General features: G+C 56.5%; 1 protein-coding gene and 1 long non-coding RNA gene across 4 annotated transcripts; one reads left to right on the top strand and one right to left on the bottom strand.

The window, feature by feature from the left end:
* Nucleotides 1-262: 262 nt before the first annotated feature.
* Nucleotides 263-7,017, bottom strand: LOC130544089 (uncharacterized). 2 transcript variants are annotated; one of them, XR_008960052.1, is made up of 4 exons: nucleotides 6,847-7,017; nucleotides 1,845-2,005; nucleotides 945-1,079; nucleotides 263-789 (listed from the first exon to the last, which is right to left on the bottom strand). It is a non-coding gene; the product is annotated as an uncharacterized LOC130544089 (long non-coding RNA). The 2 variants fall into 2 exon arrangements; XR_008960051.1 differs by lacking the exon at nucleotides 6,847-7,017 and having other exon boundaries at nucleotides 1,845-2,178.
* A 338-nt stretch (nucleotides 7,018-7,355) lies between these two features.
* On the top strand, nucleotides 7,356-23,599 carry ZNF444 (zinc finger protein 444). 2 transcript variants are annotated; one of them, XM_048224110.2, is made up of 6 exons: nucleotides 7,361-7,499; nucleotides 12,335-12,405; nucleotides 12,848-13,055; nucleotides 13,224-13,568; nucleotides 20,649-20,733; nucleotides 22,317-23,599. In XM_048224110.2, exons 3-6 carry the CDS (start codon nucleotides 12,909-12,911, stop codon nucleotides 22,910-22,912), a joined length of 1,173 nt encoding a protein of 390 aa, XP_048080067.1. In that variant the 5' UTR covers nucleotides 7,361-7,499; nucleotides 12,335-12,405; nucleotides 12,848-12,908; the 3' UTR covers nucleotides 22,913-23,599. The 2 variants fall into 2 exon arrangements, with proteins under 2 accessions (XP_044236569.1, XP_048080067.1); XM_044380634.3 differs by lacking the exons at nucleotides 12,335-12,405; nucleotides 12,848-13,055 and having other exon boundaries at nucleotides 7,356-7,435; nucleotides 22,317-23,596.
* The last annotated feature ends 718 nt before the right edge of the window (nucleotides 23,600-24,317 follow it).

Genomic DNA, 24,317 nt, shown 5'->3' with positions numbered 1-24,317 from the left:
CACACAGCCAGTGGGGATCTCCCCCAGTTCCCAGGCCTCCGCGCCAGGCTCTGCCCTGTCCTACCAGCCTCTCCCCAGACCCCCTGAGCGGGACCCGGCTTTGCGCTGTACTTTGTTTCCGAAAACTCTTGACACCCAGAGAGGAAAAAAAGTACCAAAAACAAAACAAAACACACCCATGAAAAAACCCAAAATAAAAACAGAAAGACCTCCATAAAGCCAAAAAGCTTTCAATGAATTTGATTTTAAAGATACGCGATGATTTTATTGTTTAATAAGAAGAATATATTATGACCCCCTAGGTTTCATTCATTTCAAGTAAAACCTGCTTGAAGAGAAAGTTAACGAGAGCAGGTAAGTGGTATCGGTTGGTGTAAACAAACCATAAACCTGTTCACTTTCCTCTTCTGGCAGTGAATTGTTCCCAGAGCCATAAACTCTCATCATAAACTCCAAGGGGGTGTGAGGTTATGAGAAACCCTCCTTGTTGCTGCAGGATTCATGTTTTAAGTAACGGCGTATTTATCTCGGGCGGTTTTTCCCGGTATTATCACAGGACATCAGATGTTTTGAGTTGCTGGTCCCACATCTGATCTCGTGTCTTCCTGGGGCCAGAGAAGGGTGAGGCCCAGTGACCACGAGGGGCCCTGCCCTGGGACTCTGCCCTCCCGCTGGAGGCTGCCCGACGTGGCGGGAGAGCCCTCAACCTCCGCAGGCGTGGAACAGCACCTGAGGTCCTCCGTATTCCAGGGCAAGCAGCATTGGGGAAAGGCCACATCACACAGCAACCTGCATTTCACATTCATACAAGAATGTTATTTTCTTTTTACTTAATTTTTTAAAATTTTGTTAAAGATTTTATTTATTTATTTGTCAGAGAGAGAGAGAGTGAGTGCGCGTACCCACGGGGGAAGGGGCAGAGGACAAGAGAGAAGCAGACTCACCGCTGAGCAGGGAGCCAGAAGCGGGACTCGATCCCAGGACCCTGGGATCATAACCTGACTGAAGGCAGACGCTTAACCGACAGAACCACCCAGGCGTCCTGAGAGTGTTATTTTCAAGCTTGGTTGGAATTCTCTCTTGAAAGATGAAACTAAAAATTATTTTCCAACACAAGACTTCTGGTGGAAACTACAAATGGTTTAAGTAAAAATTATTCCCCCCAAAAAAGGAAATTCAGTCCTCATTATATATGGATTCCACACCTGAGAATTTGCCTCCTTGCTGAAAATTGTCACCCCCCAACCAGTGCTTGTGAGAAACCAACCCTGAGGACGCCCCGATCTTGGACCTCCAGCCTCCGGACCTGGGAGGGGATACATCTGTGCTGTGTGAGCCCCGGGGTCTGTAGTACTTTGTTGGGGCCGCTCCAGCAGACTGACACAGCATGGCCACAGAGATCGGGGATGCCCCCCACGCATGAATGAGCCCGTTCTTCATCACGGCTTGCTTCCTCCGCCCCTGGCCCCCCTGCCCTGCACTCACCTTCCAGCCCTCCTGAGGCTCCCCTGGGACCAGGCCTCCAGACCCTGCAGTCCCCCCGACTTTGACGGCAGGTGGTTCCGGGGTGGTTGGATTGGCCTTCCAACTCTTACCCCAGGGCATCTAACTGACCTCACCCCAGAGCCCAGCCAGAAGGGGCAGAGGAGGTCGTTTTCACTTCCAACCTCCCGAGACAAGACAGGTGGGATGGAAGCCGAGAGAACTGCCCACAGCCGCCACCTGAGAAGCTGCCTTTGCTCCAGGCAGGTGTGTGAAACAGAGCTGGGCAACACTTTCCAGGAAATTCTCTGTGTCGTCAGGTGAGGTCGGCTTGGCTCCCTTAGCCCATCAGCCCTGCTCACCGTCTGCCGGTCCAGGCTCTCCGGCCCGTGGAAGATCTGCTGCCTGGGCTGCACAAGGGCCACAGAAGGGAAGACCAGGCTCCCCACACCTGCTGCTGGCTGTGAAACTTCAGTCTCCGCCGCTCTCTCACTGTCTCTTGGCGCAGCCTCACTTGTCCCAGCTGTAAAATGGGCTGATGCTTTGATCTGCTCTGCAGTCCCACGGAGAGAGCGTAGGGCGGAATAACATAATAGGCACTGTGTGCCCATCATTAAGCAATTCATTCATAATTTAACTATTCACTCCGAGCGTTTCCTGAGGCCTGGCGAAGATGACTCACCCTCGCTGTCCAGCCCCCAGGAGCCCTCGCTGTGGGGTGCAGACTGGCTGGTGGGCTCCGGACTCCCTCATCCATCATCCATTTATCCAATAAACATCACCTGAACCTCCGGGTGCCAGGGGCTGGACACCCAGGCAGGAACCAAACCCCCTCCCCACCCTGGAGGATCTCCCTGCTTTAAAGCACCATACAAAAGAGAAGACGTTAATTATTATTTTGAGTAATAATTATAGCGGTGCTACAAAGGAGCCCAGAAGCTTTGGTAGGACATGGGCCAAATTTGCTGCCCAAAGAATTTTTGCCCTCGGGCCTGAGAAGTAAGGTGAGAACTACTTTCCTTCAATCCTTATTTACTCACTCACAGGCAGGCCCCAAGTTGGGAGCTGGCAACAACTGGGTCTCTGTTATTGAGCTGCTCACCAGAGGGTGAGCAGGGCAGACACAAAAAATAGTCCAGGCACAAGATACAGAGAGAAGGGGCACTATGGAAGCTCAGATGAGGAGCTTCGTCCAGATTTATTGGGGTGGGAGTGGTCTGGGAAGGCTTCCTGGAGGAGGCAGCCTCTGAAACAGATTGCTAAGGAATGTATGATGTTACCAGGTGAAGAAGTGGAAGGAGGACATCTAGGGAGTCGTTCCTTCTTTCTATTCCTCACCAATATTTATGGTGCATGCGAGTGCTGGAGAAACAGCGCTGTGTGTGGCCACTGTACAGGTCATCAAGGTGGTGTGATGTGAATGACTACTTAATTTGTGAGGCCCAGTGCAGGATGAAAATGCAGAGCCCTGTGTTTAAAAAAATGGTTTGGAAAAAAAAAATAAAAAAAAATTAAAAGATGGTTTGGGGCTCTTGGGTGGCTTAGTCGGTTAAGCGGCTGACTCTTCGATTTTGGCTCAGGTCATGATCTAAGGGTCCTGGATTAAGCCCCATGTTGGGCTCTGCACACAGTGGGGAGTCTGCTTCAGGATTCTGTCTCCCTCTGCACCCCCCCACTTTCTCTCTCTCTCTCTAAATAAAATAAATAGATCTAATAAATCAAATTATTAAATTATTTTAATTATTAAATATTTAATTGTTTAAATAATATTTATAAACATGTTTATTTATAAAATTTATAAATATTTGTAAAAATAATAAAAATAAAAATAATATGGTTAAATAATATTATTAAATTAAAAAATTGAAATTAAATAAATGAAAAATAATTTTTAAAAATTTAAAAAGGGGTTAAGAATCTCAAGATGGCCCCAGGAGGGCATTCAACTGAGCATGGGGCCCTTCTTCTTCTTCTTTTTTTAATCATCTCATTTATTTTTCATGACAAGTGTACTCCTTGATCCCCACCCCCTGTACCACCCAACCCCTGCCTACCTCCACTCTGGTAACCATTAGTTCGTTCTCTATAGTTAAGAGACTCTTTCTTGGTTTCTCTCTCTCTCTCTCTCTTTTTTTTTTTACTTTGCTTGTTTCTTTTGTTTCTTAAATTCCACATGAGTGCGATCATATGGTATTTTTCTTTTTCTGATTGACTTATTTCGCTGAGCATAATACACTCTAGTTCCATCCACGTCATCGCAAATGACAAGATTTCATTCTTTTTGATGGCTGAGTAATATTCCATCATATATACACCACATCTTTATCCATTCATCAGTCCATGGTCATTTGGTCTCTTTCCATAGTTTGGCTATTATTGCTAATGCTGCTATAAACATGGGAGGTGCCTATATCTCTTTGAATAATTTTTGTATTTTTTGTGGGTAAATAGCCAGTTTCTGGGTCATAGGATAATTCTATTTTTAATTTTAATTTTTTGGAAACCTCCACACTGTTTTCCACCGTGGTTGCACCACTTTGCATTCCCACCAACAGTGCAAGAGGGTTCCTTCTTCTCCTCATCCTCACCAACACTTACTTCTAGCATGGGGCCCTTCGAAAGGCGGGACCCTGTCACATATACAGGCAGGTTGTAACCCCGTGAATCTGTCCCTGGATAGGTGTGTGACTTCTGTCACTTTTGAGCAGACAACTTGACTTGGAAAGGCTTGAGTGGACTTATTTCACGTAAACAGAAGTCTGGAGGTAGGGCAAGGGCAAGTCAATTCAGTCATTGTACCCATGCCATGAAGGACCAACCAGTTTCCTCCATCTCTCCTCCCTTCCACCCTGAATGGGATATCTGTTACCCCTCACAGCACCCAGGTGGCTGCCACAGTTTAAAGTGTCACCACAGACAGATCAAGGCAGAAGGACAACTCTTGCTGTTTATCTCTTATTTAAGAGTTGGGTAAAATGCCCCCTGGAGGTGCCCCCATATCTTCCTTCATACCTAACTGGCCAGGAAGTGCCACTGGCTTGAGCCTCAGCCAATCACTGGCAAGAACAAGAGCATCCTGATTGGCTCAGACCAATAAGCCCTGGCTCCTGATTGGGGCCTCGTTTTTCCCGTAGGACTCTCTTAAGCCTATATCCTCTCCATTTCAGATGAAGACTCTGATTAACTGGTTTGTCTAGGGTCTGGAAGCTGAAGTGGGTGGGTGTTGGGTGGGGTAGAGACCCTGACACACCCATTGTTCAGGGTCCTAGATGCTGATGGACTTGGCTTCTGTTTGCCCTATTTGCCTCTGTGTTCTCTGCACCTGGAATAGGTGCCCCGGGGGCGCCTGGGTGGCCCACTCAGTTAAGTGCAGGATTCTTGATTTCATCTCAGCTCATGATCTCAGGGTCTTATGATCAAGACCTGCATTGGGCTCTGAGTTCAGCACAGAGTCCGCTTGAGATTTTCTCAATCTCTCTCTTTCCCTATCAGTTATCAGTCATGTTGACTGTAGGTAAAGTAAAAAAAAAAAAAAAAAAAAAGCTAATGTTTATCAACTCCTTACTCTCTACGGGGCATGATCTAAGAGCTTTGCATGTATTCACCCACGGAGCAGCACAAGGACCCCGTGAAGGGGTGACTAGTCTAATGTGCTGCCGGATGCCAGACGCAGGGATGCTGATGGGTGTATCACAATCTCCTGGAAGGCTTGTTAAAACAGAGTGCTGGGCCCACCCCGCGTTTCTGATTTAGAGGATCTGAGGTGGAGGCCGAGATTATGCATTTCTAATGAGCCCCCAGGTGATGCTTTGTGGCTGGTCTGGGACCTGACTCGAACCCTTGGGGCACTATGGTCGAGCACAGTGATCATACCTGAAGGAAAGTGGTGTTGGGCTGAGGGCTGGGGTGAAGTTTGCACCCTACCTACATGTGCCTGGCTGCATGGGAAGAGGTGGCTGAATCCTGCTCTCCATCTTCTTGCCACGCCCATCCCCTGGCTCGGGCTCAGTCCTTCTGAGGGCACCCTTTTCCGATTTCCACCAAGGCATCATATAAGCTAGAGGAATACTGGATCTGAAAGGGTCCAATTATGTGGGATCTTACAGGCCAGAGTCAAGGGTTTGCACAAGCAACCTTAAGCAAAAGAGTGACATGTTCCTGTTTAAGATTTAAGAGCCCTCTGATGAATGGAAAACCAAAATGTAATATACATACATATAATGAATTATTAATCAGTCTTAAAAAGGGAGTTCTGACACACACCATGTCATAGATGAACCCAGAGGACATCGCACTACATGAAATAAATCAGTCCCAAGAAGACAAACGCTGTCTAATTCCTCTTATATGAAGTTCCAGGGGCTGGGGCAGGGGGCAGGAGGGAGAATGGGGAGTTGTGTAATAGACAGAATTTCAGTTTTGCAAGAGGAAAAGAGTTCTGAAGATAGATGGTGGTGACAGTTGCACCAAAGTGAATGTACTTAATGCCACTGAACTGTATACTTAAAAATGGTTAAAACGGTAAATCTTATCACACACAAAAATGATCCCTCTGGCTGCTGTGAGAAGACTGGGGTGGGAGGAGGCCAGAGTGGCAGCAAGACACTAGGCAGGCTGATAGCAGTTGTTCAGGTGAGAGATCAAGGGTACTTAGGCCAGGTGACAGCAGTGGGAGAAGTGGACAAAGTGTGACCACTCTGAACGCAGCGCCAACAGGATCTGCTGATGGACTGGATGTGGGGAGTGATGGACAAGTAGAATCAAGGGCGACCCCTCCATGTCTGGCCCGTACATCTGGACGAATGACGGGTTCATCTTCTCAGAGGGGAGTAGGAGGGAAGCTCCAACCCACCCTAGGTTTGCGATGTCAAGTGGGCGACGGGATGTGAGTGGGAACAAGATCAGCTGTGTTCCTGCAGCAGAAAGGAGGCCGGTGTGGCTGGAACTCATGAAGCAAGAGTAAAGAGGGGGCAGAGAGGTGGGCCCCTAACCTCCGGTAAGTTAACCTGGGGGAAAGTTACTGTCTGTTTAATGAACGGGGAGGTGCGGACGACGTCTAGCGCTGCGCCCGGGGCCCACGCGGCTTGTGTGAGCCGCCCTCAGACAGAGCTTCGGCCCATCTCTTAAGATTTCTTCCCGCTCTAAAAACAAACTCTTCTCGTTTCCGAGATGGGGAAACTGAGGCAGGTGTCCTGTCCGATGGGAGCAGGCCAAGGACCTGTGACCGGCAGCACCCTCTCCCGATTCACGCGGAAGGGGACACTGAGGCCAGACGCTGTGCGCCAGGCTCACACCAGGGGAGCCGAACCAGGGCGCGCAGGTCGGCCCCAGCCACGCGCATCCCAATGCGAGCCCACCTCGGACCTTGCAAGCGCCGCGCGGGCAGAGTAGGGGACGAGACTCGACCCGTTGTCAAGGAAGCGCAGAACTCTGGCCGGACCCCTCCTCCTCGCCTGCCCGCCGCTACGGCCCGGGGATTTCATTTCCCGAGCGCCCGCCGGCGTCCAACCTCCACCTGTCTCAGGACAACGCCGCCATGACGCCGCCTTCTCCCTCCCTCGACCTCCCCGTCGGTACGTCTGCGCATGCACGGGTCCGCGCGAGAGCCAATGGGAAGCCCTGCGGGTATTCTGGGAAATGTAGTTCAAAGCCTGGCGCGCTGAGAGGCCTTGTTTGCTTGGGCTAATAGGCCGCTGGCCGTGCTGCATGCACCTTGGAAAGTGTAGTTCAGGGCTATTTGGAGACGGGCGTGCGAGATTCTTCACGGCGAGCGGCCAATGGGAAGCGTCTTTTGCCGCGATGCTTCCTGGGAAATGTAGTTCTGGGTGAGGCTGGCGGGGCGGGGGGTGAGGGACGGAAGGTGAGGGGCGGAACGGACGCCTCGGTGTCTGAGTGTTGGGGGGGAGGAGGCCGGAGGAGTTTGGCGCAAAGCCTGCCGGGGCATGGAGTCCCGGTGAGCTTTGTGCGCATGTGCGACGAAGTGAGGGGGCTTGGGGGGCCTCGTCTGGGAGAGTGAGGTGAGCGAGGGGGGGAAGGGGGGGTTGGGGGGCGGTTGGACGCGCTTTAAGGAGAGGGGGGCTGCAGGCCGGAGGACGGAGGGATGGGCGGCGGGGGGAGGGGAGAAGAAGGGGGCCGAGAGAAGAGGGAGGTAGGCGAGGGGGATGGGAGAGGGAACGGGAGGGGGAGGGGCTGTGGGAGGGTCGGGAAGTGGGAGGGGGCTGTGGCCCCTAGGAGTGGAGAACGCGGGAGAGGGTGGAAAACCGGGGGCGGGGTGTGGGGGAGGGTCCAGGAGGGGGAGGGGGAGGGGCGGAGGTGGGGCCGGGACCCACGCCGCGGGAGGGGGCCGGGTCCTGGGGCGGGCGCGGGGCTTCCGCGGGCGCTCGCCCTTGCGCGGAGTTCGGGGCGTCCGAGGGTGAGGGTGATCGCCGCGCTCCTGTCTGCGGGTGCGGAGCGCCCACGGCGGGGGCTTGGTGCACGGGAGGCGGTTGGCCGGCGGGTGGAGAGTGCACCAGGCTGTGTTCGCGTCCCGAAGCTGCCCCCGGCCAGCCTCCAGTCACCCTCTGTGCCCCTGTTGGAGGGCTGGTGCCCTCTTGCGGTGGCTGGTTAGGTTTCCGTGCGTGCGCCTGTGGGGTGGATCGCGGTGTCCCCATCGCCTCCCGGGGTAGCAGTGGGTGCAGCTCCCACTCTGGTAAGAGAGCACTTGCGGGGCGCCCCGTACTGCTTTCGGCATCTTTGTTTTCCTCGCGTCTTGCACTCAGCGGCGACTCTCGGATCAGTAGGGGTTTTCTCCCTATTTTACAGCCCAGGAAATGGAGAGCCCGTGTGTAAAAGGTGCTATTGTACTTTGTCCAAGGACAAATAGCTAGTCGGCTGCAGAACCGGGCTTTGCTCCAGAGCCCTTGTGCTCCGAGTAAATATTTGTCCAGTGGACCAGTGGCTCTCAGCCGGGCGGGGGGGGGGCATTCTGCCTCTCAGGGGATAAGTGGCAGTATCTGGAAACCTGTTGGGTTGTCACAGTTGGGGAGTTGGGGAGACAGCTACTGGCATCGGGTGGAAAAGGGCTAGGGATGCTGATAAACCTTTCACATGGCATGAGGACGGCTGCCACCACGCAGAATGACGCTGCTCCACGTACGACTAGCACCGAGGTTTGGAAACCCAGCAGGAGACGCGCAGGTCTTCATTGAGACTTACTGTATGCTGGGCCACTGCTAATTCATATTCCTAGCAACCCCTTGTGGGGAAGGAGCTATTATGATCCTGGTTTACAGGTGAAGAAATTCAGCCCACAGAGAGGCAAGTCATGGGTCCAGGTGACGCACTAGGTAAATGGGAGAGCTGGAAGTGGAAGCGAGGCAGCCAAGGTCCAGAGCCCCCTCTTAACCGTTTAGTTAACCGAACGCGCCGTGCAGAGGTGCTGGGTGCAACCAGCATGGGCTCTGGAGTCCCACAGTTCCAGGTTTGAATCCTGCCTCTGAGTGTTTGCACAGGGCTGTTGGGACGCTCTTGTGGGGCAGTGGGAAGCAGAGCCCACTCAGCGGCTGTCTCCTGAGGCCTCCAGGGTGCCTGGCTGGGCTGGACGGTGCTCCTTGACACGGCAGTGTTAGGGGTGCTTTAGTGAAGGGCAGCACACAGCGTTCTGGCATCCCCAGGAGGCCCTGAACCTGCAGTGGATGATAAGGATTGGTTTACGTGGGTGGAACGCCCTTCCTTACCGCTTAGTATGTGGTGACCCCAGGACCCAGAGAAGGGACCAACTGGCCCTGCTCTCAACTCATGGTGGACAGCTGGTGGCTACCCATGAGCCCCCCCCCCCCCCCCGAGACTGTGGGACCCTTCAGCTCGCTGCCTGAGGCCTGGATCCCTCAGGTCAGATTCCAGTCCCATCCCGGAGGGATCTTTCTCACAGCAGGGCAGGCTTCTCTGCATCTTTGGAGACTCACCTCTGGCCCAGGTCTTCTGGGAAGCCTTCCCCGCCACTCCCAGGCTCGGCAGTCCTCGCATGGAGGGATGGGTGGGCGGGAGATGATTGCAGACTGTCCGTGGAACCAGGCAGACCTGGGTGTGAGTTTAGGCTCTATTAGCTGGGTGACTTTGGGCAAGATGTCTTCACCTTCCCCATTTGCAAAATGGGGGCAATAATACTAGTCTCATAAGATTCATCATCCCATAAATTTTCTTGAGTGCAAGCCAGCATGCTGGGCTCTGTGTATGTGGTCTCTTGCTCTCCTGAAGCTTCAGTTCTCATGAGAGAAGACCACACAGAAATATAACACCGTCTTGTTAAACACTAAAAGAAAGTTAGTAAACATGATGGGATAGTAACTGCAGGGTAGGGTGTGTGGATGCTATGTTAATCAGATGATTTGAGGAGGTTCTCCGAGTAGGGGAAATTGAGTGGAGGCCTCAAAGAAGAGAAGGAGCCAGCTGAGCCAGCCAGCAAAGAGGAGGGGGGAGAGAATAGCAGGTACAAAGGCCCTGGGGTGGGACTAGCCTGAGAATATAATCAAGGAGCCAGTGTGGCTGGAGTAGAGAGAGCCAGAGATAGAATGATAAGAGACAAGAAAGGTAGGCAGACTTGAGACCTTGTGTAGCAAGGAAGCAGTCAGAGGGTTTTGAGTGGGGAAGTGACATAATGTGATTTGTATTGAGGGAAAAAAAAGCTCTTTCTAATTACTGTGGGGTGATTTGCATCTAGGGTGGCAGGCTCGGGAGCAGGGAGATGCTGAGGGAGGCTGCGGGGGCCGGCCCAACGATGAGATGATGTCCATGGTCAGTGGCATTGTAGTTAAGAGCCCGGGCTTTGGACTTGGGCTATCAAGGGGTCCTTTCAGCCCAGCCACTCACAGCCTGTGCCTCAGAGCCAAGGATCTTCTCTCTTGACCTCCTTTGCTCTGCCGCAAAATGCGGTTGCCGCAGAAATTTCTCGTATCAAAAGGGAAGTCGTTCAAACACAGACTTTCTGTTAAATCTCATTGGTCAGAGCCCCTGTCTACCTCCTGCCTTGTGGTCAAGAGAACTGTTCTGTAGTCGTGATTGAGAGCAAGCTGCTGTGGCAAGGAGGCCCCAAGATACAGTGGCTCAAGTCAGGAAAACTTGTTTTCTGACAATGCAGCGGTGTTCTAGGTTGGGTCAGTGCCATGACCCATAGGGTCATCCAGGATCCCTTCTGTCTTGTCTCCCACCGTCCTTTAGGTCAGTGGTTGGCAAACATTTTCTGGAAAGAGCCAGATAGTAAATATTTCTAACATGTGGGCAGCTTTGGGGGCTATTCAGTCTCTGCGAATCTATTCAGGTCTGCCTTCTGAGGTCAAAAGCAGCCATGGACGGTGCATGAGCAAGTAGGCATGGCCATATACCAATAAAACTTTATTTAAAAAGAAAAAGCAGGCAGCTTAGTGGCTCAGTCGGTTAAGTGTCTCCCTTTGGCTCAGATTGTGATCCCAGAGTCCTGGGATCAAGCCCCATGTTGGGCTCCCTGCTCAGCAGAGAGTCTGCTTCTCTCTCTCTCCCCCTTGCTTGTGCTTTCTCTCTTGCCATCTCTCTTTCAAATAAAATCAATAAAAAATCATTTAAAAAATTTAAAAAAGGGGGGGGGCAACTGGCTGGCTTACTTGGTAGAGCATGTGACTCTTGATCTCGGCGTTGTAGGTTCAAGCCCCACATTGGGTGTAGAGATTACTGAAAAAAAAAAAAAAAGGCTGCAGGCCAGATCTGGCCCACAGGTGGCTGTTTGCCGATCCCAGTCCTAGTGGTTCTCAAGCGTTTTGAACTCAGGACTCCTTTATATTCTTAAAAATTACTGGAGATTCCAAAGCATTTTTATTTATAGCAGTTGTATCTATGGGTGTGTATCATATTGAAATGTAAGGTCAAAAACATTTCCAGGTATTTGTTAATGCATTTAGAAGCAGAAGTAATCAATCTTTCATATATTGACATAAATAAAATTTTTTAAATGGAAAATAACTGTTTTCCAAAACAAAAAATTGGAAGTGTGGGATTATTTTTCTGTGAATCTCTCCAATGCCTGATGTAAAAGAAGACGGCTGGGTTTTGCCTCTGCTTCTGCATGCAGCCTGTGTTCCTGCAGCCTCTGGAAGACCCCTCAGGAGACACTCAGGAGAAGAGAGTAAAAGAGGCAGATAATGTCTTACTGTCGTGATGAAACAGTTCTGACCCCGCAGTACCCCACGGGTCCCTGGACCACATGAGGACCTATCTTCCAGGCCGGGCTCTCTCGGCCTTAGTGCTGTCAACATTTGGGGCTGGATCATTCTGTGCCGTGGGCTGCCTGGGGGTTGTAGGACCCCCAGCTGCCCGCTGGATGCCAGCAGCAGTGTTCCCCTACCCCCACCCAACAGTCAAAAACCTCCAGACATTTCCGGCTGTCTCCTGGGGTCACGTCACCCCTGGTGGAGCCACCATCGCGTCTGGGTCCCCTTCTTCAGGAGCAGGGAAGAGGAAGTGGAGGGCACACAGCTTCCTTGGGGGGCGGGGGGATTACACAAAGGAGGAAGGGGAGAGTGGATGTGGGCCAAGTCCTGCAGTCTGCCACGTTTCCCAATCCCCAGGCATGAGTGGGGGCCCCTCAGTGTATCAGGCAGCTCGGGCAGCCACAGGAATACCACAGACTGGGGGCTTCCACAAGAGACCTTTGTTTCTCTCGGTTCTGGAGCCAGAGTCCAAGGTCAGGTGCAGGCAGATTCGTGTCTGGGCTGCAGTGGCGGCCTGCTTATGTCACGTGGCAGAGCGCGTCGGGAGAGTTCTGTTCCTCTAAGGGCACCGATCCCGTCAGATTCGGACCTCGTCCTTGTGGCTTCTCTTAGTCTCTTTTTCCATTTTTACTGAGATGTCATCAGCATACAGTGTTGTGTTACATGTGACGATCCGACGTGGGTACATTGTGACGTGGCCGCCACGGTGAGTTCAGTTCACGTCTGTCAGCTCGCACGGTCACCCCGTTTTTTCTTGTGATGAGAACTTGTAAGCTCACTCCCCTAGCAGCTTCCAAGCAGGCAGCACAGTCTTGTGAACCCCGGTTGCCATGCGCTACGTCACACCCCCCCACGACTTACTCGTCTTCTAACCGAAGCTCGTACCAGCTTCAGCCGCCATTCGTGTGCACCCCACACCCACCTCCGGATACCGTGGTGCTGGGGTTAGAGCTTCATGTGCATTTGGGGGACCGTGAATAAGGAAGCGGTTGGGGTGGCTTTAGAATAGGCATCCTGAGGCATCTGCTGCAGGGGACGCTGGGGACGCGGGGTTTGCGTGTCATCGGGGCGAGCAGTTACAATGACAGTGGCACTGACGAGAGCTCAGGGCGCTCTGAGCGCTTGCGGGTGCTGTGCTCTGGTCCTAGCTGTCTGCGTGTCTGTTCCTCGCACGGAGCTGAGGGAGGAGACTGAGGAGCAACAGGGCCCATGGCCACCCGGATCCGAGCCCGTGCCGTGCCAGGACGGGGATCCGAACCTCCCTTCCTTTGGCACCTGTTGTGCGCAAGGCTCCCCCCGGGCCCAACAGCCCATGGACACCTTCCTTCTGAGGCACTCCTCCCTCAGCCGCGCAAGGTAGGGGAGCACCTCGAACTGTGGGGGAAACTGAGACGCAGAGGCTCCGCCACTTACCCCAGGTCACTCGGCTCCTACGTGGGCACGCTCGGGGTGCACCCGGCAGGAGGCAGTGGTCTCCTGAGTGACTGAGCTGGGATCTGACCGTGCTGAACTCCCTTCCCACAGGCGCTGCTGTCCCTGCGGGGCTCACAGACCCCCATGGAGGTCCCGTCTCCCCAGCCTGTGAAGCAGGAAGGCCAGACGGCCGAGGGCCTGACCCTGGACTCGCCATGGCACCGCTTTCGGCACTTCCACCTGGGCGACGCGCCGGGCCCCCGCGAGGCCCTGGGCCTGCTGCGTGAGCTGTGCCGAGACTGGCTGCGGCCCGAGCTGCACACCAAGGAGCAGATGCTGGAGCTGCTAGTGCTGGAGCAGTTCCTGAGCGCCCTGCCCGCCGACATCCAGGCATGGGTGTGCAGCCGGCGGCCCCAGAGCGGCGAGGAGGCCGTGGCCCTGCTGGAGGAGCTCTGGGTGAGCGCGGGGTCAGCGGGGGTGGGGGACCTGCTCACACTCGCGTCCCTCAGCCGCCACCTCCCCTGGCTGGAAACTGGCTTCGCCCCTCGCTGCCTCAGCTCTGCTATCTGGAGGGCCACTGGTCTCGGGGCACGATTGAGAGTGGGGAGGCTTTGGGGCGGGCGTGAGCATCAGGCTGGTAGCGCAGTGCAGAGGGGTGGTCCCTGAGACCGCCCTCCCTTCTGACTCTCACAGCAACTCTGGGGGTCTCCAAGGCTGCTCTCCTGTTGAACTATTCAGGAGAAGGACCCAGAACCGTCAGAAAACTGTCTTGCTCACAGTTGGGGTTTGTCCTGGCCGAAGGACCCAGATCCGGTCAGCGGAGGGAAGGAGGTGCAGGGCTCCAGCCCAGCCCCGTGCACGGACCTCCAGCTGTCCTCTCCTGGCCACGGTTCGTGACAACGTGCGTGTGGGATCGCCATCCGGGATGGCTCCTTGAGCCTTGGTGCCTGGAGTTTCTGTTGGGCTCCGCCGTGCAGGCATGACCCCCTTTGCCCTCCAGCCCCCCGGAGGCTGAGCAGATCCTGGGTGTCTGAACGTCTCCGATATAAACTATACTGTTGGACTGTCCCGTGTCGCCCAAAGCCCCCACGCACACAGATACTCCTGTTGGGTAGGATGGCCCGGGGCCTTAGAGGTCACCTCCCAGTGGTTGAGGGCAGAGGCCAGCCCTCCCTTTGGGTGAGGCTAAATGCTTTACTGAAGGCAAGGGGTCACCCGACTGGAGCCTGTGCGCCAGGCCTGCCCCCACCCTGTTTTGTGGAGTGTGACAGAACCTTGCGGGTTGCACAGCCAGGCCTGTCCATTCATGCGGTGCCTGTGGCCCTTTGGCCACAAGGACTGAGTGGAGCAATGTGGATGCAGACAGATGGCCCGCAAGAGCTGAAATCCTTTACTCTTGGTCCATTGCAGGAACAGCCCGCTGACCCCCAGTTCAGAGCCACGCTGTCCAGTGAGAAATAGTTCGTGAGCCCTGTCCGTAATCCTGAACATTCTAGTAGCACGTTAGAAAGGGTGGAAAGGAACAAGTGGATTTAATTTTTGAACTCAGTGTATCCAAGCTGTTACCATCTTGGCAGGTGGCACTTGTCACCTTTTCAAGTGCTCAGCAGCCACATGTGGCCCCGTGGTGAGCGGCGGCAGCCACGCAGACAGCCATGAGGAGAGTGAGCAGACTGAGGGAGCAGCCAGTGCACGGGCCTCGAGGCTGCGGAGAGGCTGGCGGGCCCGGGGGGGGGCTGCACAGCACAGGGTCAGAGGCCGTTGGACGGCGGGGGGAGGAGTCAGAAAGATGGCAGAATGTCCAGCATGAGGGCTGTCGGGTGCTGGGGACACAGCCGTGGTCTTGTCAGTCCCCTTCCCGGCCCGGCTCCCTGTGATACGCTGTCCCCCGCTTCCTGGGACCGGCCTCACCCCTCCGTTACCTCTCTTCTCGGCCGCTTCTCTGTTCCCTGTCACTGCACCGTAACACGTCACCGCAGAGCCCGTGCCTTAAAGACAGCGCAGATGAACTCACTTGGACTTCTGCAGGCCAGGCGTTGGACTCGGGTCTGGCGGAAACCCAGGTGTGGGCAAGGCTGTGTTCCTTCTGACGGCTCCAGGGAAGAATCTATCCGTGGGCCTCACTCGACCTCTGCTTCCAAGGTCATGTCCTCTCCTGACCCTCATGATGATACTGGGCCTGTCCACATAATCCGGGGCTGTACCCACATGTCAGGACCCTTACCTTGGTCACACCTGCAAAGTCCCAGCCCTTTTGCAACATGAGGTCACAGGGTCACGAGCTCCGGGATCAGGGACTGTTTTGCGTGCCGGAGGAATCGGAAGTGGTGTGCGAGCACGGCGTCAGATTCTCGCGCAGTCGTGGTTCCCGGTGCCTCTCGGACGGCCTCCGGGGGGAGCCGTCCCTGCATGCCGGCGTGTCGTTGCTGTCCTCTCTGGTAAGAGCAGCCTCGGGCTGGGAGCCGGCCAGAGCGTCGGTGGACTGGGGTGATGCTGTTCTGTGGATCGCACCGAACCGTCGCGGCCCCTCTGATGCTGCTTCCCCGTTGCTGGTGGGACGGACAGCTATTTTATTAAAGCAAAAGGTGTGAAGAGTGACGGTAGCCTGGGCGTCAGGCCATTTCACTCAGACTGTGGCAGAGGGACCTGGAGCTGGAGTCTGGGAAACGCCTCTGGGACGAGGGTGTCTCTGAGGTGTGAGTCCTCCCTGTGAGCGGCAGAGCCTGCCCTGATGCGTCGTGCCCGCGCTGGTGTAGGCCGTGGCTCCACACCCGGCTGCTCGGAACACGTGGGAGCTTTGAAGAGAGCTGTGGCGGGTCTCTCAGGCGAGGGGCCATGGCCTCAGTGGATTTTTTTTTGAGATTTTATTTCTTTATTTGAGAGAGTGTGCAAGTGAGGGGAGAGGCAGAGGGAGAGAGAGAGAAGCAGACTCCCCACTGAGCAGGGAGCCTGACGACGTGGGGCTCGATCCCAGGACCCCGGGACCATGACCCGAGCCGAAGGCAGATGCTCAACGGATTGAGCCACCCAGGCGATTGGCTTCAGTGTCTTTTTAACTTTTGGGGGGATGTACAGTTCTCCGCATCGTCGACAATCGGTGGTTCATTGTAGCCGTGGTCAGGACGCAGACCTGTGCTGTCGCCCCAGACCCCCCCGTGCCACCGGTCCGTGACCTGTCTTCTGGGGAAGCCCAGAAAGGAACTCAGTGTGCAAACTTTGGGGGCTGGGTCTTTGGCTCAGCACGAGGCCTTTGAGACTGACACATGTGGTTGTGTGTGTCGGGAGTCGGTTCCTTTTTCACATCAAGTAGACCCTGTGGTGTAGACAGCGATGTCTCTGTCCCTCCCCCACTGAAGGACCCAAAAGCGGTCTCCAGTGTTGGGTGGTTTTGAATACAGCTGCTTTAAATGCCTGGGTGTGCATGTCTGTGTGAACACGCGTTTTCCTTTCTCCAGAGTGGGTCGCAGGGAGGGCGAGGGCTGGGTTTTGTGGCAGGTGTGTTTGGTTTTAGAAGAAACCACCAGACTGCTTCCCGAAGTGGCTGTGGTATTTGGCGTTGCCACTGGCAGCGTGTGAGCCTCCGTGGTTCTAAGGGCTCTTGTCAGCTGCTCAGATTCCAGGGGCTGAGAGAAACTCCTGCCTGACTGAGCTGGCCTCGTGGAAATCATTCTTTTTTAAGATTTTATTCATTTATTTGAGAGAGAGTGTGAGAGAGAGAAAGCACAAGCATGGGGAGCGGCAGGCAGAGGGAGAAGCAGACTCCCCACTGAGCAGGAGCCCCATGCAGGACTCGGTCCCAGGACCCTGGGATCATGACCTGAGCCGAAGGCAGACGCTTCACCGACTGAGCCACCCAGGCGCCCCAAGGAACTCTACTTTTTTATGGTTTGTGTAGCAGTGACTGGAGCGTAGGTACTCGAGTGCAGGGGCCTTGTCTTTCTTGTTCGCTAACGTGTCCCTGGTGCTTTCAGTAGTGTCTGGGGCGTAGTAGGTGGTCAGAAAAGGGCTTGCCAGGGAGCGGTGAGTGACCCCCAGGCCTCCTTCGTTGGATGCAGGCGGGCAGTGCGAAGTTTCCTGTCACGTCTGTGGAGGCAGAGCCTGGACTGTTCTGCAGGTGAGGGAAGGTGGACGCGGTGGGACCGAATCGGCCACGGTCAGTCCCCCACATCCGGTCCCAGGCACACAATAGCCAGGGGCCGGGTGTCTGCCAGCCCAGGAAACCCAAAGGAAGGCAGGGGGGCAGCAGGAGCAGACAGGCGGGGAGAGCCCGGGCTGTGGTCAGCACAACAGGAAACGCCCACTGGTCTGTGCCTCCGGGAGGTCAGCTCTCCGGGAGTCCTGGGGCGACAGCCGGCAGCACAGGAAGAGAGCCCCGCGACCCGGCAGAGGTGAGAGCCGAAGCCGTGGTGCGGGCAGGAAGGCGAGGGCAGCAGCGCGCCCGCAGAGGTGAGGGCATCTGGCAGGGCTTGCCGAGCCGATGAAGTTGAGTGGTCAGCGGGACTCGGGCCAGACCCTGAGTCTACGGGAGAAAGACCCCCCACCTCCTCACCGCGGCCTGCGCCCCCTCGCCGGGTAGAGCTGGAATAAATACATGAACGAGCTACAGGGTGGGAAGTTCAGACTTGAACCCAAGTGACCTAGCTGCCCCCAGACGGGCATTGCTGGCCATCAGGCGGCTCCGTGTGCAGCACTTGGGCTCCCCCGAGGACACCTGGCTTTGATACCAGCTGCAAGTTCGGGGGTCCCCAGGACCAGCCTGGGCTCAGTTGTGCATGAGAAGGACTCAGGACTTGATGAGAGCTGGGGTGCTCACAGTCCGATTCGTTTCAGTGAAGGGACGCAGAGCTCAGTCAGCCGAGGGAGAGGCACACGGGGCAGGGTCCAGGAGAGCTCCTCTCCGGGGGGCGCCGTGGGGACAGCACCAAGTCGTGCTGACCATGCTGACGAGGAGACTCCCCAGCCTGGGGTCCAGGCTTTTACCGGAGGTCAGCTGTATAGCCCCATGGCTGACTCTAATCTCCAGCCCCTCTGGAGGCTAAGAGCCCCCTGTAAATCCCATTGTGAGCCCGGCCTGCCTGTCTCCACCCAGCCCTGAGGGGTCAGTGCTGCATACTGTTACCATCTGTCTCCCAGATGATGGTATGAGTCCCAGAGAAGTCAAGCAACTTGCCCGAGGTCACAGGGCTAGTTAGGGGGCAGCAAGAGGAATAGAACCCACAGGCCCGGGCTCTAGATTCTGCTTCTAACCCCTGCTGTACCCCAGAGACTGAGCCCCCAGTGCCTGGTGCAGGGCCCCAACCTCATCCCATGGCCACTCTGCCTGGCTATCTCCTTGTGGATGGGCTTGGTCTCTGCACAGTCCTCATCCCATGTCTGGGACCCCAAACCAGAGGGCCCCAGGCCATCCAGAGGATGTGTGTGCTCTGGAATCGCCAGGAGAGCCTGCCGGCGGTGCGGCGTCCCGGGCCCTGCTCGCGGGGGGGGGGGGGGCGCCTGCCACAGAGGCCAGTGGTGGCGGGCACCTGGCACGTGTCCTGCTGCTGGCCTGCCGCACCAGGGCAGACGTCACCTGTGGGTCGCTGGAGCCCCACCGAGGGCCAGGGTGCTGGGGAGTTTCCTGCTGTGCCCTCGGCATCTGCCAGTCTGGGTCAGGACTCGGGGTGAGACCGAGTGCCACCTCAAGCCCGCTGCCCTGACCCCAGGGTGGGAGGTAACTTGCTTGGGTCCCACAGGCAGGTCTGTGGCTGGAGGCACCTAGGGACCTAGTCGGCCTCATGCCAGACCCTGACTCCACACCTCGGTACCCCCTTATCTTGACCCCCTTCTTCAGGAAGTGTTTCTTCATCAGAGCAAAGGCAGACGGTCTGACCCTTTTCCCCATCCGTCGTTCACTCACTTGGTGTCTGCTGGGGACTGTGGGAAGAGGCACCCGGAACTGGAGCCCTGCCGGCTTCCCCGGTGGTGGGAATGTGAAGCGGGGCAGTCGCAGTGGGAGACGTCCGGCATTCCTGTGACGGTTCAGCACGTGCTGCCCTGTGAGCCAGCAGTTCACTCCTGCGTGTACGTCCACACACAGCTTGTCCGGACGGGAGGGGAATGGCAGCAGGGCGGCAGCCTCCGTAATCGGCAAGAAGCGGAAACGACCCGTGTGCCCACTGGAACGAGCAGAACGTGGTCCAGCCACGCGAGGGACTGAAGCACTGACACCCACTGGAGTCGAAGACACGACGTGGAAAGGGGAGGGGGCCAGTCGAAAGGGACTGTGGGCTGCGAGATTCCGTTAACGCAGCATCCAGAACAGGCGAATCCACAGACACAGAGAGAAGACGGGGTTCCTGGGGCTTGGGAAGGGGCGTGGCTGCTACTGGGTTGGGATTTAGTTTGCAGGTGACGAAAATATTCTGAAACTGGCGATGGTCGCACGACTCTGAATGCACTGAGAGCCACGGAATTGTATTCTCAGTAGGCGAATTACGTCTCACGACAGCGGTTATTAAAGTGATTGGCGCTGGGGATACCACAGAAGGAAGGCAGGCCGGGCCCTGCCCTCCAGGAGCCCACAGTCCGTAGGAGGAGATGGGCAAGGACAGGCCTAAAAATGCGGTGTGACAGTTCCGCTGGCTCTGTCTGCCGAACGTTTCAGGACAAGTGATAGCAGCTCCAGACGAGCTTGACGGCAATCGAAGAAGGTACACTTCCCAGATCCTCCTGTGAGAAAACCGAAGACACCCCAAGAAAGAAAACTGTTGGCCAGTATCCTTACTCTCAAAATGATTATGGTGCATGAAAAACCCCCCCCGAAAGTACCTATTTACTCTGTGGTTCTGTATCATTTCTAGAATCTGAAAACAGCCCCGTAGCGACGGGAACCGCATCAGCATTTGCTGATTTGCAGTGCAGGGAGGCAGAGACCCCAGCCGTGCACGAGGAAGCTCTGAGGGGCGGATAGATACGTTCGCCGTCTCGGCTGCGATGGTAGTTTTGTGCGTGTGCACCTGTGGAAACTCCCTGGATCATATGCTTTACATGTATGTGTTTATAAGTACGTCCGTCGTAAGTTCCGTGAAGCGGTTGAGTAGTGCAGTGTGGTAGGTAGCAGGCTAGGGGCTGTTCTTCCGTCACACAGGGTCGGAAACCTGTGTGTGGTGGCAGGGAGGGGCTCGGTCAGGGCCTGAAGGGCATGTCTAGGATTTAAAGCAGCTGTATCAGTTGTCTGTCGCTATGTATCAGATCACCCCAAACTTAGAGGCTTGCAACAACAAACACTTGTTGTCTCACACAGTTTCTGTGGGTCAGGAATGTGGGGCAGATCTGACTCAGGGTCTCGTGAGGGGGTCAGCTGGGGGCTGGAGGGTCTGCTTCCCAGACGGGTCCCTCACATGGTGACCGGCAGGAGGCCTGGTGGCCGGCTTCCCCCAGAGCCCGTGATAGGACTTGATGACTGAACGTAGTCGGGGTCACAGGGGAGAAAAATTCGAGGTGGCTTCTCATTTCGCTGTGGTTTCTCATTTCTGAGTGTGGTATCTCTCATTTCAGGGACCAGCGGTGAGGGTACCTCAGGATGTGACAGAAGGCTCCGGGGTGACCGTTGGCAAGGATGATGTGGGCATGATGCCCTTAGGTGAGTAGCTCACCCCCTCTCCCACACGATGCTCCTCTCCCACCTGAGGGCATCCCCATCCTGCTCAGCATTCATTTGCTCAGTGAACATTCCTGGTGTCCCTGCCACGTGGCAGGCCCCCAGCTGGGTACCAGGGCTGGAGATGGATCAGACATGCCCCCACGGAGGGCACAGTGAGGTCAGACAGGACAGCCGGCACCTGGCCGTGCATACCAGCTGTCGGTGTGTGCCAGCCACTGTCTTCCCAGCTCTCCTGCAGCCTGTGTTGCCGTGTGGGAATGGGGCCCACTACATCAACAGTTTTTTCTCAAGAAGAGACAAAAGTTTGGGTTTTTATGACACTGCCTGATTTTCAAACGTTTTTTACATTTTTAAATACACTGCTGTGCACCCAGCCAACACCGCCTTTGGCCAGCCCGCTGGTGCACTCTGCTGTCTGGAAGCCCACGGCTAGCTGTAGAAACCTGCATCCAGCAAGCTCAAGCAGCTTGCCTAAGGCCATGCAAGTCAAGGCCAGAGCCAGGGTGGGGACGGTGGCTTCTGCCCCGATAGGAGGCGTCTCTGCACCCAGGAAAGGAGGCCCGGACGCCAAGGCTGCGGACCTGGTGGCTGGTGTGGAGGAGATTTATGGGTGGGAGCAGGAAGGTTACACTTTCTTTGTTGCACTGGGATCGTTTTTGTAAAGTGAGTCATGAGCTGGGGCTTATATCCCTGGAACTCCATAGAGCAGTTTAAAAACCTGGAGAAAGGAAATGTGAGGTTCATTTGTCCACCTGACTTACCCACCCATCGTTTGTCTACCCAGATACCCACTCAGACACCACCCACCCCCTTCACACATCATGGAGTCAGCCCACCTACTCTCCACGCATCAGTCCACATCCCTGCTCACTCATGCATCTGTCTCCCCGCTGTCCCCTGTCCTCCATCCACTCCCATCCACCCATCTGTCTACCTGCTGTCCACCCATCTATCCATCATCCATCTATTATTTGTTTTAAACCAGGAATTTTTTTAAAGATTTTATTTATTTGAGAGAGAGACAGCATGAGCAGGGGGAGGGACAGAGGGAGAAGCAGACTCTGCACTGAGCAGGGAGGCTGAGGCAGGGCTCAGTCCTAGGATCTGAGGTCATGACCCTAGTGGAAGGCAGACGCTTAACCCACTGAGCCACCCAGGCACCCCATCGTCCATCTATCACTTATCCACCAATCCATCCATCCGTCGGCCCTTCACCCCTCCGTCTGTGCCCTCTCCCATCTACTCTTCCATCCACCAAGCCGCTGGTGGGTACACCCCTCCTCTTCCTTCATGCATCCTCCGCCACATCTGTGCCTCCGCGTGCATCCGTGTATTAGGCACTGACTGCGGCGCGTAGCGAGCCTGGGCCGGTCCCGGGACACAGGATGCATAGGAAGCCTGCAGTCAGCCCTTCCCTTGCCCCCGTGGTTTCCTGACATTAGGCTTTGCAGCAGCAGGGCCCTTCCTAACTGTTGCCGTGATCCCCGGCTTGCCCCCGCCCTCTGTACCCTGCCCGCCACGTGCAGAGCCCTGTGCCCTCACTCTGTGCCTTTGCCCGGCAGGAGATGCGGCTCCCGGGGCTGAGGTGCTGGCGACGGGGGACGCCCAGGCCTCGCGCCCCTACAAGCAGGAGCCGGGCAGCCCTCCACCGGCCCCCGCGGCACCGCCTGCGCCCGGCCTGCCCCCTTTCGTGGCGGCAGTGGCGGCGGCGGCCCCGGGCACCACCTCCTGCCCCGAGTGCGGCAAGGCCGCCCTGAAGCCCGCCCACCTGCTGCGGCACCGGCAGAGCCACTCGGGCGAGAAGCCGCACGCCTGCCCCGAGTGTGGCAAGGCCTTCCGGCGCAAGGAGCACCTGCGGCGCCACCGCGGCACGCACCCCGGCGGCCCCGGGCCGGCCCTGCGCCCGCTGCCTGCGCGCGAGAAGCCGCACGCCTGCTGCGAGTGCGGCAAGACCTTCTACTGGCGCGAGCACCTGGTGCGCCACCGCAAGACGCACTCGGGGGCACGGCCGTTCGCCTGCTGGCAGTGCGGCAAGGGCTTCGGGCGCCGGGAGCACGTGCTGCGCCACCAGCGCATCCACGGCCGGGCGGCGGGCGGCGCGGGCACGGCGGCGGGCCCGGGCGGCGGGGGCCCCTTCCCGGCCTGGCCGCTGGGCTAGCTGCCGCCGTCCGCGCCGGCCCCAGGCTGACCCCTTCTGTTCCCTTTGCACGTTCTGCCCCGGGCCACACTTCCCTCTTCGGTTCTCGCGGCCTCCCAGGCCTTCCCACTCCGTGCAGGTGCGTCCACGAGCCCCGCCTCCCCCTTCCTTCCACCTGCCGCCCGCCCCCGGGCTGAGCGAGGCCGCGCAGGAGCCCAGGAGCAGAGCGCAAGGCGGGGGCGGCTGGTGGGCCCTGGATCCAGAGGAGGCTGAAGGAAGGAGACGGGATCTTGTCCCTAGGAGACCCGTCCCCAGCGGGGGAAGGCGGGAAGGGGTGACGGCCGGGGCTCTGCTAGTGGGCTTCTTGGTCTCGCCCCTCTCTGCGGCCGGGAAGGCACGTGATGGACAGAAATGCCTGTTCCTGGGAAGCACCGCGGAGACAGTTCACCAGCATCTGGAGAGTAATAAAGTTATCGATGAGAGGTGTGGTCAGAGTCCCAGGTTCTGTGTGGGCGGCCCCACCTTGGACTCCCCACCGTGTGGGAGGCCCTGGGCACCAGTTCCTCGTCCTTGAGGCTGGAGAGGAGGTGGCGGGAGATGGGTTTCATCCAGCCCACCTGGGGGCCCAGAGCAGGTGGCCCCACTGCTGTCTTAGAGACCAGATGATGCTGGATGGCGGCACAGGCCTGGTGCCGGACCTACTTGGGTTCTCATCTCGGTCTGTGGCTTCCTGGCTGCGCGAACTTAGGTCATACCCGCTCTGGGTCTCGGTGTCCACATCTGCAAACAGCAGTGGTTCCCACGTCCATTGCTAGAGTCTTCATGGGGGCCCACCCATTCATGAGGGACCCCCAAATACCAGTATCAGTAACTGTTGAGTATCCCACTTTGCAAAGAGAAAAGTCCAGTCTCTTGCTGAGGATGGGTTATGAGCTTGGGTCTGGGACCCCCTCACAGGGGGAGGGACTGGTGGTGCAGACCCTGGCCTGCCTCATCAGACCCCCCTCCCCCCCGCCTTGTTCTCTGTTCAGCAGTCCTGGGGTTCAGACCCTGGTGTTTTCTCTTCGGGAAGATGCTGCTGGACCTGACCAGTCCAGGCCCTAGCTGCAAGGGAGTCCGGGAGGGGGACTCTCTGGACTGTCAGGCATCTGTGGCTAGAGGCTGGTCCCCCCCCTTCCAACACCTGTGAGGCAGGACAGTTCCCAGACAGCTGAGGGAGGCTTGGGTACCAGCAGTCTCAAGGAATGCCACGTGTCTGCCAAGTGGCCCTGGACCAGCCCCTTGGCCCAAGCACCCACCTTGTGAGACAGGTGGGAAGGGCGGGTCGGAGGTGAGTCCCCACATGCACTCTCGTCACAGCGCCGTGTCACCACGCCCACGTCCAGCAGAAGAAACCAGCTCAGAGAAGCCACGTCTGCTGCTGCAG

Source organism: Ursus arctos, unplaced genomic scaffold (genome assembly GCF_023065955.2).
Source record: "Ursus arctos isolate Adak ecotype North America unplaced genomic scaffold, UrsArc2.0 scaffold_19, whole genome shotgun sequence".
In the NCBI taxonomy this organism is placed as follows: Eukaryota; Metazoa; Chordata; class Mammalia; order Carnivora; family Ursidae; genus Ursus; species Ursus arctos.
Note: the sequence above shows the minus strand (reverse complement) of the source record. Positions and strands in the feature narration are given on the sequence as shown.